We start from the raw sequence: 13,978 nt of genomic DNA, 5'->3' as shown, positions 1-13,978 counted from the left end.
AGAAGGCAGTCGCGTATACAGTACGTTTTTATTGGTCACATATCTGCGAATGAACCCGACGTCATAAAATTGTTATGCTGACATTTCAAAACGTCAAAATGGAGACAGCGACATCGCGAGTTCGGCGTTTTCCATCTGTCCATTGTTTTTTGTAAGTCTTAAACTGAGGAATGTAGTGGTAGGCCTACTGTTATTGTGCAAGACTTTTTAATGATATGAATAGAATAACAAAGGAGTTCTATCAGACGTTACTTTTTACATCACAGTACATGTACATCATGTAAATATGCTACGCTATTAATAGGACCGAATTCGGCGAATGAACATGCCGTGTCCAGTGTCCGTTTACCGTGGGTAGTGCACAAGCTCAACACACACAAGCATGACAAGTAGCGTCAAGAAAGCGTCAGCAACTTGAAAATACCCGCTACAGATTTAAGTGGTTTTATCATATTTTAGAGACTGTAAGACCTGTCACTGTGTAAAAGAAACATCGAATTCGCTTCCAGATTCACGCAGAAACATTAGAAAAACTATTTTTTTGGGCGATTTTTCAGCATCTTTCTTGAGCTGTTTAGGAAATATTCGTCCCAAGGGGGGGTCCGGACAACTCAACTGTTTGCCAACTCAACTTCGCATGCTTCGGACATCTCGACCGTTAAGACAACTGGACTGTCCGTGCGTGAAAAGGAGAGACAAGTCAATCGTCGGTTGAGACTAGACAAGTCGTCTGTTGAGATCATACATGTGTAGATGACTTGTCCGCTCCGCTAAGTCGTTTGTTGAGATGGGTAAAAGTTATATTTGGAGGAAATAATGGAATTTCACATTTATATACATGTACTGTAGGCCCGGAAATTGGCAGATTAGTGGACCAAGCGGGCCAGACTGTGAGTACCAGAGAGGGGAGGCTGCCACGCAGCAGCACCGCCGTTCGTCAGCCCTGTGAAACCTGTGCCACTAGTCAGAATCCATCATATAGCGCAGCGGAATTGTCCGAAATGCAATGTCCATGGGACAGACACATGTACACATACACAGTGTCAAAAGCAAGGAATCTTGTTGGACCCGCCCTGACATACCCTCTTATTTGAATTTTATTAGGGGCCTATGTGGAACCATCTCAACAGTCGAGTTGTTTTGATGCCAGAGTCGTGTTGTCCTAACGGACGACTTGGCAAACAGTCGAGTTGTCTCAACGGTCGAATCGTCTCAACGGTCGAGATTGTCCGAAGTCGAGTTGGCAAATGGTCGAGTTGTCTAATATCAGTCCCTGGGTCAACATGGTCAAGTCGACCCCTCAAATTGAAACCCTGGTCAAGTTGTTCCCAGATTACCGTAAGTCATCCGGGGTGAAGTCGTCCCCAGGCAGTAGAGGCACAGATCACAACTCAGGGAGTCAGGGACTGTCCCTGGATTTGGAGAATTCCCTTTCTGGACAACACCAGTCCCCCAAAAGAGAGAATGTCCCCGTAAAAGGGGACATTTTTCCCACGTGGCCTTGGGTCGAAAGTATCCACGCACTATTATCATTTTTTTCTCCTACATTTTCCATTCATTTAAAATATTTAAAATGTTTTTTATGAATTTTGTGCCATGCCACTCGATTAAGTATATTTAAATTTAAAGATTGATATTTTAAAAATTGTTCTGACACAGTCTTTTTCCCACCCTTTATGCTAAATTGCATACTCTTGCTCATAATCCTAGAAGTAAACGGTAGAATTTTTTTAAACGGCAGCCTTGGGTATTGTTTTCTGCTGAATCTAATTATGGCAATAAAAGAATCCCCAGCTCAATGGTAAGATCTCCAAGCCCACTTGAAAAAAATTGTCCCCACTTAGGGGACATCGTCTGTTTTGCGGGGCTGATTTCGTCCCCAAATAGAGGGACTTCTCTACATTCAAGGACAGTCCCTGAGTTGTGATCTGCGCTTCTACTGCCGGGTCAAATCATCCCCTGGTAAAATTATTCCTGAAATTGAAACCTTGGTCAAATTGACCCCCACTTTTGTGTGTCAACTGTCAAGTGTTATCTGTGCGTGTAATTTTCTTTTTAGGTAGGCTTACATCAACCTCACATAGTGGAGAAAAGAAAACCAGACAGACAGAAGACGGGCACCATTTTGCTCGTCGCCCAGCACCCAAACAAGGGCGCTGGGAAGGGCTGATGCCCCAGGATGGCTTTGTTCTGTGATTGGCTAGTTTGTTCACGACCTCTGACTGCGAGGTTATCACTTCCTGTTTGAAATGTCAAAGGGAAATGTCATTTTCAGTTTTTGGTTAGCCAATAGCAATGCTTCACAATTTGGTAAAGTCGAAAGTGTCAGCTTACTTGTACATGTATATAATAAAAACATGGCCTTGAAACAATCACAGTAATTTATCTTCTCATTAGGTATCACATGTCTTTTGGCGATATACACATACATGTAATGTACATGTATTTCAAACATGTCAAATCATGGGTTATCTTGATCAATTTTGGATGAACTAAAAGTGTAACGAGAAAATTTTCAGCAATGAGGAAGAAAAAGATAAAATGTCAAATTGATAACTGCCATATTTAGCGAGCTCACATACATTGTACCTGGCAGAAATTTACCCCACTGCTCTGCACTAGGCACCGTCGATATCGTGTTTTGGCTGATACGGATACATCAGGTTTTTTAATATTAGTATTATCGATGTATCAAATTTTAGTCATTTAATTTTCAAGGTATTATATGTTTATAAAGGCGTGAATTGCTTGTAAATTGTTCTAAGGGTACACCTCTACACCGTAATGGTGTGATTCAATTCATTTTGGCGACATGTTCTAGTGTCCGTATTGCGTACATTGCCCATATAGGCAGGATGGGATACATGCTGCCGTGCATAGCGATATCATCAGCACGTGGTGCTAGTCTACATGTATGTATGTTTGGTTAGCAAATAATTCTCTGTTTTGGAGGATAAATTTTGTGATGTTTTTGAGGCAAAGTGTACGCAAATTATTGAGTGTGAGACTGAGATACATGTACATGTAAGTGACTGATTATTTTATTCTTCAAAAGTCGCTGTATAAGTGGCCTGGAGTATAAGCTACAGGGACATTTTTCACTCAACGTAAGAACCAACGTAAGCCGTGTTTTATAAAAAATTATGATGCTCTATCGTATTTTTTAATAATGTTCGTTCCTCAGTAGTGATATTTTTGATATATATTTCAATAACAATGTTTTCAAAGTCTGGATATTTTCGATATTTCTCTAAAATCTGATATTTTCAATATATCGATATTACCAAATAGCTAACATCGGCGATATCGATATCAAACCCATACATATCAATAATATCAATACATGTACTGTTGTGCTCAAAAGTATTCATCCCCATTGGAAAATAACATACTTTTTCTAAATTCTTCATTTTTAAAAGCTATTACGTTGGCACTTCCACTACATGTATATCTTTTGTCTGTTAGTTGCAATACACAAACCCACATTTGTATTGGCTAAACTTCATTTGCATAAGAATAAATATGGCCCGGGTTTCGTTTTTGCTCCTGTTCAAAAGTACATGTATTCATACCCCAGGTTTACATAGTCCATTGTATTTTCTTAATAGTCAATAGTATAGCCTTTGTTCTTGATAACTACCTCAAAAGGGTTCCTATACATGTATGTAAGTGTCCACAAGCTTTCTGCTTGTCTCCTGTGAGATGTTGGTCCACTCTTCCTTGGCGAAAGCCTGTCCCATATCTGTTAACATGGCCATGCAATAGCCCAAATGTAACTTGTTAGGTCAGTTCATATTGCAGGCGAATGTGAAAGCGAATATGCGATGAAATTTTGCTTGAGTTGGAATGTGTTCAACTTTTATGAATTCGCAATGCAAATGTTAGATCAGACATCACAAATTCATGTTCATGTTTGCTTTCGCAGTGGCATAAGGCCGATAAAAGTTGACTTCGTGATTCTTGTCACCGCCAGCATGGAAATTTCGGCCCGCATCAAAAAAGTTCATCGTTCATCTTTTTCTAAAAGACGCGTCTGATTTCATGGTTCTCCTCACGACGTCGGCACCCACGTGCAAATTTAGGCTCACATCAAAAATGTTCACCATTGGTTTTTTTTTACACAGTGTAAAGATCGTCATTCTAAATACCGAATGCTAGTGCTGTTGTATTGAACACGTTAAATTGATGTCTTCGCCAATACGTTAAATATGTTTGTTTTGGAAATGCATATACATGTACATACGCGTACATGTACTTGTATATATGTATGTTCATGGTTGCGTGTCTCCACATGTACATGTATAGAATGTAATATTAAATTGAGGGAGTAGAGGCATTTCTTGGAAAAGCCAGTCAGGTTATGTGGGTGGAGTTAAATTATTCATGATACATGTACGCTGTACATACATGTAGATGTACAGTATTACGGGTCATATGTTGGCACTTGGTACATAGCGGGAAACAGGCACGATGCACGTGCCCGAGGTCACAGTACATACGTGTACATGTAATGAGTTTTGATCGCAAGATTAAGAGTTTGATTAAGCATAATGTTCTTGGACATTATAACATCGGCGCGGTTGTACAGTGTAAGTGTGATGAATTTTTAGGAAAATCCGGCCTCAAATTTGTGGAGAAATTTGCTGATGAAAGAAGTGGCTGACAAGAACCTTGAGATCAACTTTCATCGGCCCTCATGTACGTACAGCTTGTGTACATGTGTAAATTCGTAGTTTCATTTTGGTGGTGATTGCTGAGTCGTATGCCCTTGTATAATCTTTTTGCTTGGTTTTGTTTTCTGCCAGAGCTTAAGTCTGTGTCCAAAATGATGCTGTCTAGTCCCTATGCAACTGACACAGCCTATGGCGGCACTAAAGATGCATGCTGGGTTGATGTTGACAGTACTCCTCAACCTCGAGTACGACCAGAAGCAGAGGAGATCTATCAGAAAAGCAAGGGATGTGTGGGGAGATTACTAGTTCAAGGAGAGCCTGTGTATCGACCACCCAGCAGGCAAAGTAAGCCCTCAAGCAACTTAATTTTTGCACATACACTTGTAGTGGTGCATGTTAGGTCATTTTTTAGTCTTTGTTAAACAAATCTACATGAACATGTAGTGACATTTCACAGGACATTCCTGATGGTCTCCTTTAATGGCAGGAGTTACTGTATCAGGTTTTTATGTGTGGGTGTCACAGAGCAGTGGCCACGCACTATGGCATACATGTACATGTAGGCATAGATATCGCAATGCTCACTGCCATTGGTAGGGGCCACTGCACTTAATGACCAGAAATGTTATTACCTAGGTCACTGGATTCATCTATAGGACTAAAGGTGGGTGTGTTTTTCATGGGAGTGTCAGCATGGCTAACACAGGACATCTGGGCCCCATTTTATGCCTCTGCTGACCACAGATTTTGGTGCTTACTTTTGAAATCAGCTTCAAACAGTGCAAGTGCTAACATACTGTACATGTAAATTCAGTGCTTAGTGATATAGCATGTTAGCACAGAATTGCTCACGGTCAATGTAGAATTGTCTGCCACACTGGCAGGTAGCAAAGATTTTTGTTTGTTAACCAAAGCCATAAAATCAGGATCTGACGTCGATGCTTACTGTGCCAACAGGCCCGTGATTGGTTACCGGGATACCCAATGGCTGATGTCGCATTGGTAAACTTCACTGAACATGAAATAACAAGCATCTTTGATTCCTTTGCAAACTTAAGGGTCGGAGAGCTAGGCTATGTCCAAAAACAGGCTTCCAGAGGTACGGTTAGGTCTATTGTCCGAGCGTCTCTGCATATTTCCAATAGAGAAAAGACCTTCATGTACATGTACACGTGTACACGTACATGTACATGTAGCTCTAGACACTGCAGATTCAGATGCAGGCCCTCCTTGGTTGGCATCACCTTCCATTTTTGGTGTTCATGGCTTAATGTACATGTGTATACATGTACTTGTATGTATCTAGTATTCAATAGACTTCTTTCTTACCAACTGTACTGCAGTTTCCTTAATCAAATACATGTACATGTACGTAGATGTACATGTATGTACATGTACATGTACACATACATGTACATGCATGACGCTCGTGTACATGTACAGGTGTTTGCTTATCACTCATGTTACTCTCCCAGACACATGTTGCATGCGTTCATTATCACCTTACGGGCATCTCCCATTAATGTCTTCCACTTCACTCTCCCCCCCTCCCACAAATACATGTAGAACCAGAGCCTAAAGATTTTGGGCGAGACAACATACGCAAGATGCGACAGATCCAGTCCATGAACAGACGTAAGAAGAGAGACGAAGAGAAGGAGGCTAGTCAACCAATCAAAGTCCTACCACAATCAGTCAAGTACAAGGAAGTATCATCCAAAGTAGCTGAACATGTCAAGGTATACGCCTGTACATATAGATGCAGAACATTGCAAAGGCAGTCTAGAAGTGAAACCTTTGTTCAACTTAACTGAGTCAATTTGAAGAATTCACTATTCAAATATTCGACCTTCAGTTTAATCGGATATGGGAATATTCGGTTGTACCAACCAGCAGATCATTGATTAATGCCTGCAGTTGGAACTTGCAAATCCTATTTCTACTATTGATATACAGTAAATACACCAAGTATAAGATTTTTGGCTCTTGAATACAGATGCTCGTTCATTCATCCTCATGCAAGACTTTTGTCACAATGTAAAGAGTGAAGTGTTGATTTTATCAAGCAGAGCTAAAATTGTTGCTTTTGGTCCTGTTTATAGCAACCTCCCCCTCCACCTAGGCCAGAATCAGTCAACTACTTGCGTTCCCACAGTCGGACAGGAGGTGCCCCAAAGGTCAGAGGAAGGTCACCAAGCCCAGCACCTAGACCAAAAACAGCACCAGAGGTAAAGTGTGCAAGATGATAGGAGAAGAATGCATTGTGTGCTTTAGCAACCTGCAGATGTTTACTTTACTTGATTACTGACGAGACTTATTAGTAATTACTATCTGCTGAGGAAAACACCTTGTAATACAATATTGAAGTCGTCACAGGAGCACCCTCATGGGACCAGTGGTCACATTGTGAAACTTTTAAGTCCTTTGGGTTCGTCTAACATCTTGTCAATGTTTATTTGTTGAGATGAATGCTCCTCTTGAAAAATGGAACAGGGAACCAGATCCTGGCCATACCATATCTAGTTGGAACACGCATCTCTTAGCATGAATATTACATGTACACGTACATGTATGCAATGTACCCTGGTACTTGTAATCAACACCGAGCCAAACATTCATCACTTACAGTAGACCGATCCATTGTGTTCTGACCAATCACAGCTATGATTTATATCCGACATGCATGCATGCCTGTATATTGCGCGCTGCTGGAACACATACATGTACATGTAGTGTGGCATTGGAGAAGAGCATTTGGTGAGTATCCATGCGCGTAGTGGGCAGGGCCTACTTGAACTGTCTTTTAGTCCTCAATTTTACCAAACAGATTCAGTATACAGTAGATGACTTTTTAAACTAATATTTCAAGCTTGAATTATATACATGCAGTCCATGTCACTGGCTCTCTGTGCCCCCCCAAGGAAATATGTACATGCAGTCCATGTCACTGGCTCTCTGTGCCCCCCCCCCAAGGAAATATGTACATGCAGTCCATGTCACTGGCTCTCTGTGCCCCCCCCCAAGGAAATATGTACATGCAGTCCATGTCACTGGCTCTCTGTGCCCCCCCCAAGGAAATATGTACATGCAGTCCATGTCACTGGCTCTCTGTGCCCCCCCAAGGAAATATGTACATGCAGTCCATGTCACTGGCTCTCTGTGCCCCCCCAAGGAAATATGTACATGCAGTCCATGTCACTGGCTCTCTGTGCCCCCCCAAGGAAATATGTACATGCAGTCCATGTCACTGGCTCTCTGTGCCCCCCCCCAAGGAAATATGTACATGCAGGCCATGTCACTGGCTGTCTGTGCCCCCCCAAGGAAACATGTACATGCAGTCCATGTCACTGGCTCTCTGTGCCCCCCCCAAGGAAATATGTACATGCAGTCCATGTCACTGGCTCTCTGTGCCCCCCCAAGGAAATATGTACATGCAGTCCATGTCACTGGCTCTCTGTGCCCCCCCAAGGAAATATGTACATGCAGTCATGTTACCGGCTGTGGCCCCTCCCACTCCCAAAAGGGAAACAAACCGTGGTCCATAGTGTCTTGCACACATCTTGCACACAGTGACTCAGAGTGACAAATGGCAGCGTTTTCAAGGATTACAGTGTAACGTTTTGACATTTGTTTTTATTTTTTGTGTATGGATGATCCCACATTTACAGCAGTTGGTCCTTGGTCGTGGCTTGGATGCTATCTTTGACATTCTGCGACAAAGCGTTGTACCCATAGTTGGTAACCCTGTCCAGACATGGCCTGTATCCATACCATGAGTAGAATAGCGTGTAGTTGCACTTGCCTAGGGGAAATGCCTTACTGTTATTATTTCACAACGCATACAACTTTTCTTTTCTTGGCAGGCAAAAGTAGAGACTGATGCCAACTTTATTGCTCACAATGCTCGCCTGGTTAAGCATCACAAACCTCCCCGACCACCATCCGCACTAGCCGAGGAATCACTTAAGATCAAACAAATCCAAGACATGCAAAAATACCAGAAGGGAGCTGTCCCCAAGTAGTGAGTTCCTAGTGGTGTATTTCTGGTACTTTTTTACTGTTACATTCTTGCCAACAGTTTTCTGTTTTTCAGTGATGTGCCTTTCCATTCTAATTTACATGTACATGTACCATTGTGGAAGATTGTTTTCCCAAGTGAAGTAAAGTTGTATAACGCAGCTAACTACATGTACATGTATTTGGTGGTTAAAAATAACAACAGCAACAGAAGTCGGGCCACGTGGCCTTTGAATGAACAAAACTTTGTTCACTGGCACTGATGTCATATTAATTGTTTTATACTGATCAACATTTATGACAATGGGTCAATTTCTGGATGTTGTAAACATGGTAAACTGGTTCACGCAGACATTACCCATGCCCTTGTAAGCCTCACAGATTATTATCACAAGTCTTTTACATGTGCTGTTTCAAAGCCTCATACTAGGGCCAGCTGGACTACTTCTGTATCCTTGACCCTACATCTATGAGTACAAAAACTGGACAGGCCTGTTGAGTGCACAATAAATGCAGGATCTTTTAGTCTGGGAGCCAGACGGCAATGACATATAAATGTACATGTAGATCTCAATGGTTGTTCTTTGAGTGACTTTGCATTGGGAAACTGGATGGTCATAAGAAACCATGTGTACATGCACTGCCAATGTACATGTACATGTATTTATAAAAATGAAACAGCTGTTGCTGGGATGTTGAGTTCTGTGCCTACTGTATGTGACAATGGTTTCACCTGATCCCAAGGAGTACATGTATGTATTTCATTCCTCAAGATTACCATGCTCTGGGGATCTACATTTTTTATCATCTGGTTCTAAACCAAAAGATCCAAAATGATATGTAAATCTTGCATTTAACAATCAGGAGTGAGCTGGTTAGTGTTGGCCGTGGGGAACATGTATGCTGTATATTTTATGATGTGTGAGGTGCTTAAGGCCTATATGTCCTCACAGTTTTAACAAGAGACAAAATTTTTGCCAGAGAGTAAAACCTAGGTTTTGAGAAAATCGCATTTGAGGTTGGTCTCTTTTTCAAATGTTTATTTTCCCAGTATTAAGCATTCCTTTGACTAACATGTTACCAGTGCTACTCCATGAAAGAGGGGGTCATAAATGACTCAGAACTACAAAATAATATTTATACATGTAGAAGTCAATAAGCCTTTTTCAAGTTAAATTTGAATAAAATCTGGTATACTGAATGCTTTCAATTCATGTCAACATAACAATTTGAATTCTCTGTACTGAAGACACTGTGTCTTTCATCTGGGGAATTCAAATTCTTATGTTTACATGCAATTGTATAACTTAGTGTACCAGATTTTTTTCAAATTTAAATCGCTAAAGGCTTATCAAAATTGTTTACTTTGTAAACAATCAAGTTTGTTGGTGAAAACTCAACAATTTTTGTGACTTTTTTTCTCTTAGTGGAAACAGCACACACAGTACAGGTTTACTTATGTTGTTGCTAGGCAACGGGGTGTTGATTTACGTTAAACTTTATTATGTCCCAGCACGTGTACTGGAAATAGTTCCTGGTCCCTTTTCGTAATAGTTCATATTTTTAACTGGAATACCTTCCAACATTCTTTTGTAGTCATTATGACAGTTTTTCAATAGCTTTTGTGCCAGTTGGGGTACTGTACAATCACATGTACTTATCGTTTATCCGGCGCATGGATATGCCAACTCCACCCACTTTCTTGCTGGGCCCGAAGTCGCAGTGACTCAATCTCTGTCTCCGCTGCGGGTGCCTTGTGTGGAGGCGGGCTGCTTCTGCTGGGAAGTTTTGGAGAATTTGCACCCTTTTCCCATTGCGTTTCCGGCTTGCGGACCACTTTTTGTGGGCCTATAAGTCCTCGGTGTACGGGGTTTTCTTTTGATTGAGGAATCTGTGGGACAACAATAAACTCGCTCATCACAGCAGATTTGTGTCCAATCCATCCCTTACCTGGCGTTTATTCTCCACACTTAAACATGAGAATAACAGAGAAATGAGCTGGTGTGTTTTTCACTTCCTTGTACCCAGCTTGAAGGGTCGGCAACAACAGTGGGCTAAGGAAGAGGAGGAAAGATTACGTAGTATTCCTGACCCTGACATGCCCCCAGGTCACAAGATGATGCCGCAAGAGGAACGTCTTAAGACGCTAGAGGTACTCAGACAAAGTAAGTTGTATACTCTGTCTACACTCAGCTGGAGCTACACATGTAAATTCAACCACACTATAAAGTGGGATTTAAGAAATGCAGATCTACTGAACCAGGTCAGTCAGTTGCACCACCTGTACGTACATGCACATGTAGCTATAAAAGGAATTTATAGTGCATTCTCCTACTGAATGCTGGAAGTCTGAATGCTTTCTTATCAGCTACTTTAATTTTGAGTGAAAGTTGCCAAGCAAAAAAAATTGCTTAATGAGTAAATTGGGCAGGTGTTCTCTTGGGTTACATGTGCACCACAAACTTAAGTGCTTGAGGTTTCTCAGGAATTTTGTGTTTGCCACGTCATTTAAGATGTTTCATTACCACAGCTACAAATGGAGTGTGACACAGATATTTTCAGGTTTTTAACAGCTGCTTTTATCTTTTTTTTGGTCACTTTAAAAACAAATTTCAAATTATTGTTGTATCCTTCTTAAGTAGTCATTATATCAGCTACAATGTGAAATTCCCACCCCTGTTTATCGCTTTCATTTCTTCCCTGTTTTTAGAGGAGAAAGAGCTCCAGCAGGAGCTGCACAAGCTACCACTGAAAGCAGAAACACTTCGAGCCAAGACAAGAGAGGCTGAGGTCAACTCTCAACTGGCTGAGGTAGAAGAAGCAATCAAGATTTTCTCAAGGTCAAAGGTCTTTATCAAGATTGACAGTTGATGATTGCCAACAAGAAGCAGTATCACACTAACCTCTCTAGATCCTTCAAAATCCACCACTTGAGAGGGTTGGGAGGATTTTGCCAAATTGAGACAGGTTGAGGCCAGCCTCAGTTACGTTGGATGGATGTGAGGCCCCTTAAAAGTGCAGAAATATTGCCATTGGTTTCCTAATCTGCACATTGGGGATGATAAGGATCCAGGAATGTCCATTTAAGTGCCTGCAGTGCCGGGGGGGGGGAGATGGAAGGGATAGGCCTAAATTTCAGTATATGCCCGTGGGGCATAATATTAATTCAACTTGGCCAGTTGATTATTTGCTTGGTTATTTTTACTACATCCTTCAAACTCTGGTATCTTACTTGTTTATTCATGTGCAGTCACTTTAGTGTACAGTGTAAATACTTTTTGTGGTGAAATTTAAGCTTTGCACAGGGTGTGGAGAACTATAAATGTACTGTACTTATCATTCAAGGGCAAAATCATCCTTTATGTTACTGATCCCGTAACCCTCGAGGGTTGAGGGGCACTGCCTGTCAACACGTCCTACCAAAGCCTTTCATCTCTCACGGTTGTGCACAAGCACCTGGGTTTGAACCAATGACAATCCCATCCATTCAGTAATGTTGTGGGTCCATCTCTGTCCCTGTCATCCCCGTTTCCTTTTCCCCACAACTGTTCCTTGGAGAATGGTCTTTGAGAGGCCACTTCCACTTGTTGTCAGCTTTCTCCCCTCGATGGTTGACAGTAGGTCTTCTTGATGGGGCAGATGTTGGCGGATTCTTCTACATGTACGTACCTCATTATTTGTAATGTGGTCTCTGTGCGAGATGCCTAAAGTCGTCTAACATTTCAGCAGTTTGGATTTTCCTTTGCAACACTGCTGTAAGGTCCATGATTCACATGCGTATAGAAGAATCGTGATCCATCTGTTACGATCACCACTTGACTCCACAAAGGTTGCATTTGAAATCAAATTCCACGAGCTGTCACAAAGCTCACATCTGTTACGAGATGCCTCTTCACACTACAGAAAGCCCTATTGTGGACATGTTGACATTGAAAATAAGTTCCAAATTTTCAGAATCTGAAAAATGACCAGTGGCCTTTAGAAACCCGTCTTACACCATTTTATTCTTTCATTGATCCAGAATCAAAGTCAGCGGCAGTCTTTTTTCCCCTCAGAAGTATTTCTATAGTTATTTGTTGCAAGCCAAGGATCATGTTCACTGTGAACGGTGAACATTGAATTTTGCTTGGCTAAGCAGTATACCAACAGTGGGTGTTTGTAATTGGCTCTACGTTGTTGGCTTGTATATTTACTTCTCAAGCAATTACTTTGAAATTGGGCCCAGTTGCCATCTGATGGCAACATTCTTTCTTGGGGAGGAGATGATTTTGTTTTGGCCAGTTCAAAAGACTTTTGAGGGTGTTGTTTTATTCTTTCATTCTGAGAGAGAGACATGTTCGGGTCAGGTGCTTTTTAGAGTTGGAATCACTGCTAACTTTGGGGAATGGGATAAAGTTGATGTAAATTTTCGTACAATTAATTTCAGTTCATGTAAATTATCTTGAATCTTCTGTAGTCCCGATTTTTAGCAACTCTTTAATTTATCAAGGATGCATGCGATGGCGGTTAAAACTGCTGGGAACTGAAGCAATAAATACACAGGTTGCATTATCAGCATTGAGAGTGGCTTTGAGTTTGGGATCAAGACATTACGTGCATGTTGATCAAAAGAAATCAGAAGTTAAGCCATGAAATTGGTAGATAACTGATTCATGTATTTTTTTTGCTTAGTGGTTCTGAATCTGGAAAATAATGTCCCTTCTTTACCAGTGTTATAGTCAAAACCTGGGAGACCGAGACCAGGACTGAGACCTTTAGGTTCGAGACCAAGACCGAAACCTGACCATCGGTGACTGAGACCTCAAGACCTTGTGTTTAAATTGCATAATTCAATCAAATAAATGCAGAACCGAAAAATGAATACCTGTATAACAGCTCACTGGTTACTATGTCCAGTTAAATTAGGGAGCATTTAAATGCTTGTCTTGCTCTTTGTACATGTACATGTTTGTGCTAACAAAGCGGCACAACAGAAGGATTAATCGTCAAAGAAATATGGGGACAGAAAGACAACTGTAACAATGAATGCTTTAGTCATTCCTTATTAAGGCGTACATGCACTTTGCGAGCTCCTGGATAACAGTGTTATTAGCACAAATGATTTAATTCTAGCAGGCTTCAACGCCTTCCCTAGATCATCCGAAAACAAAACAAAGTTGTTAAATATAGCCATTCAGTGGAAACTGACTGCTTACACCACTTTCGCATCGAGATACCTGTACTCTTCATGGTTTCTGAAACCGAAGTTGATCACAGCTGAATTGCTTGACATCTTGAAAGAGTGCAGA

The 13,978-nt window shown here is 41.3% G+C and overlaps 1 protein-coding gene across 1 annotated transcript; it reads left to right on the top strand.

Annotated features, from left to right (window-relative positions):
* The first annotated feature begins 25 nt into the window (after nucleotides 1-25).
* enkd1 (enkurin domain containing 1) lies at nucleotides 26-13,551 on the top strand. The gene is made up of 7 exons (XM_022249066.2): nucleotides 26-151; nucleotides 4,806-5,018; nucleotides 6,240-6,412; nucleotides 6,776-6,901; nucleotides 8,537-8,694; nucleotides 10,719-10,855; nucleotides 11,401-13,551. The coding sequence occupies exons 2-7, from the start codon at nucleotides 4,826-4,828 to the stop codon at nucleotides 11,559-11,561; spliced, it is 948 nt and encodes a 315-aa protein (XP_022104758.2). The 5' UTR covers nucleotides 26-151; nucleotides 4,806-4,825; the 3' UTR covers nucleotides 11,562-13,551.
* The last annotated feature ends 427 nt before the right edge of the window (nucleotides 13,552-13,978 follow it).

The sequence above is a fragment of the Acanthaster planci genome, linkage group LG19 (assembly GCF_054643075.1).
Source record: "Acanthaster planci isolate LZ-2023a linkage group LG19, COTS_SCS, whole genome shotgun sequence".
NCBI lineage: Eukaryota > Metazoa > Echinodermata > Asteroidea > Valvatida > Acanthasteridae > Acanthaster > Acanthaster planci.
Note: the sequence above shows the minus strand (reverse complement) of the source record. Positions and strands in the feature narration are given on the sequence as shown.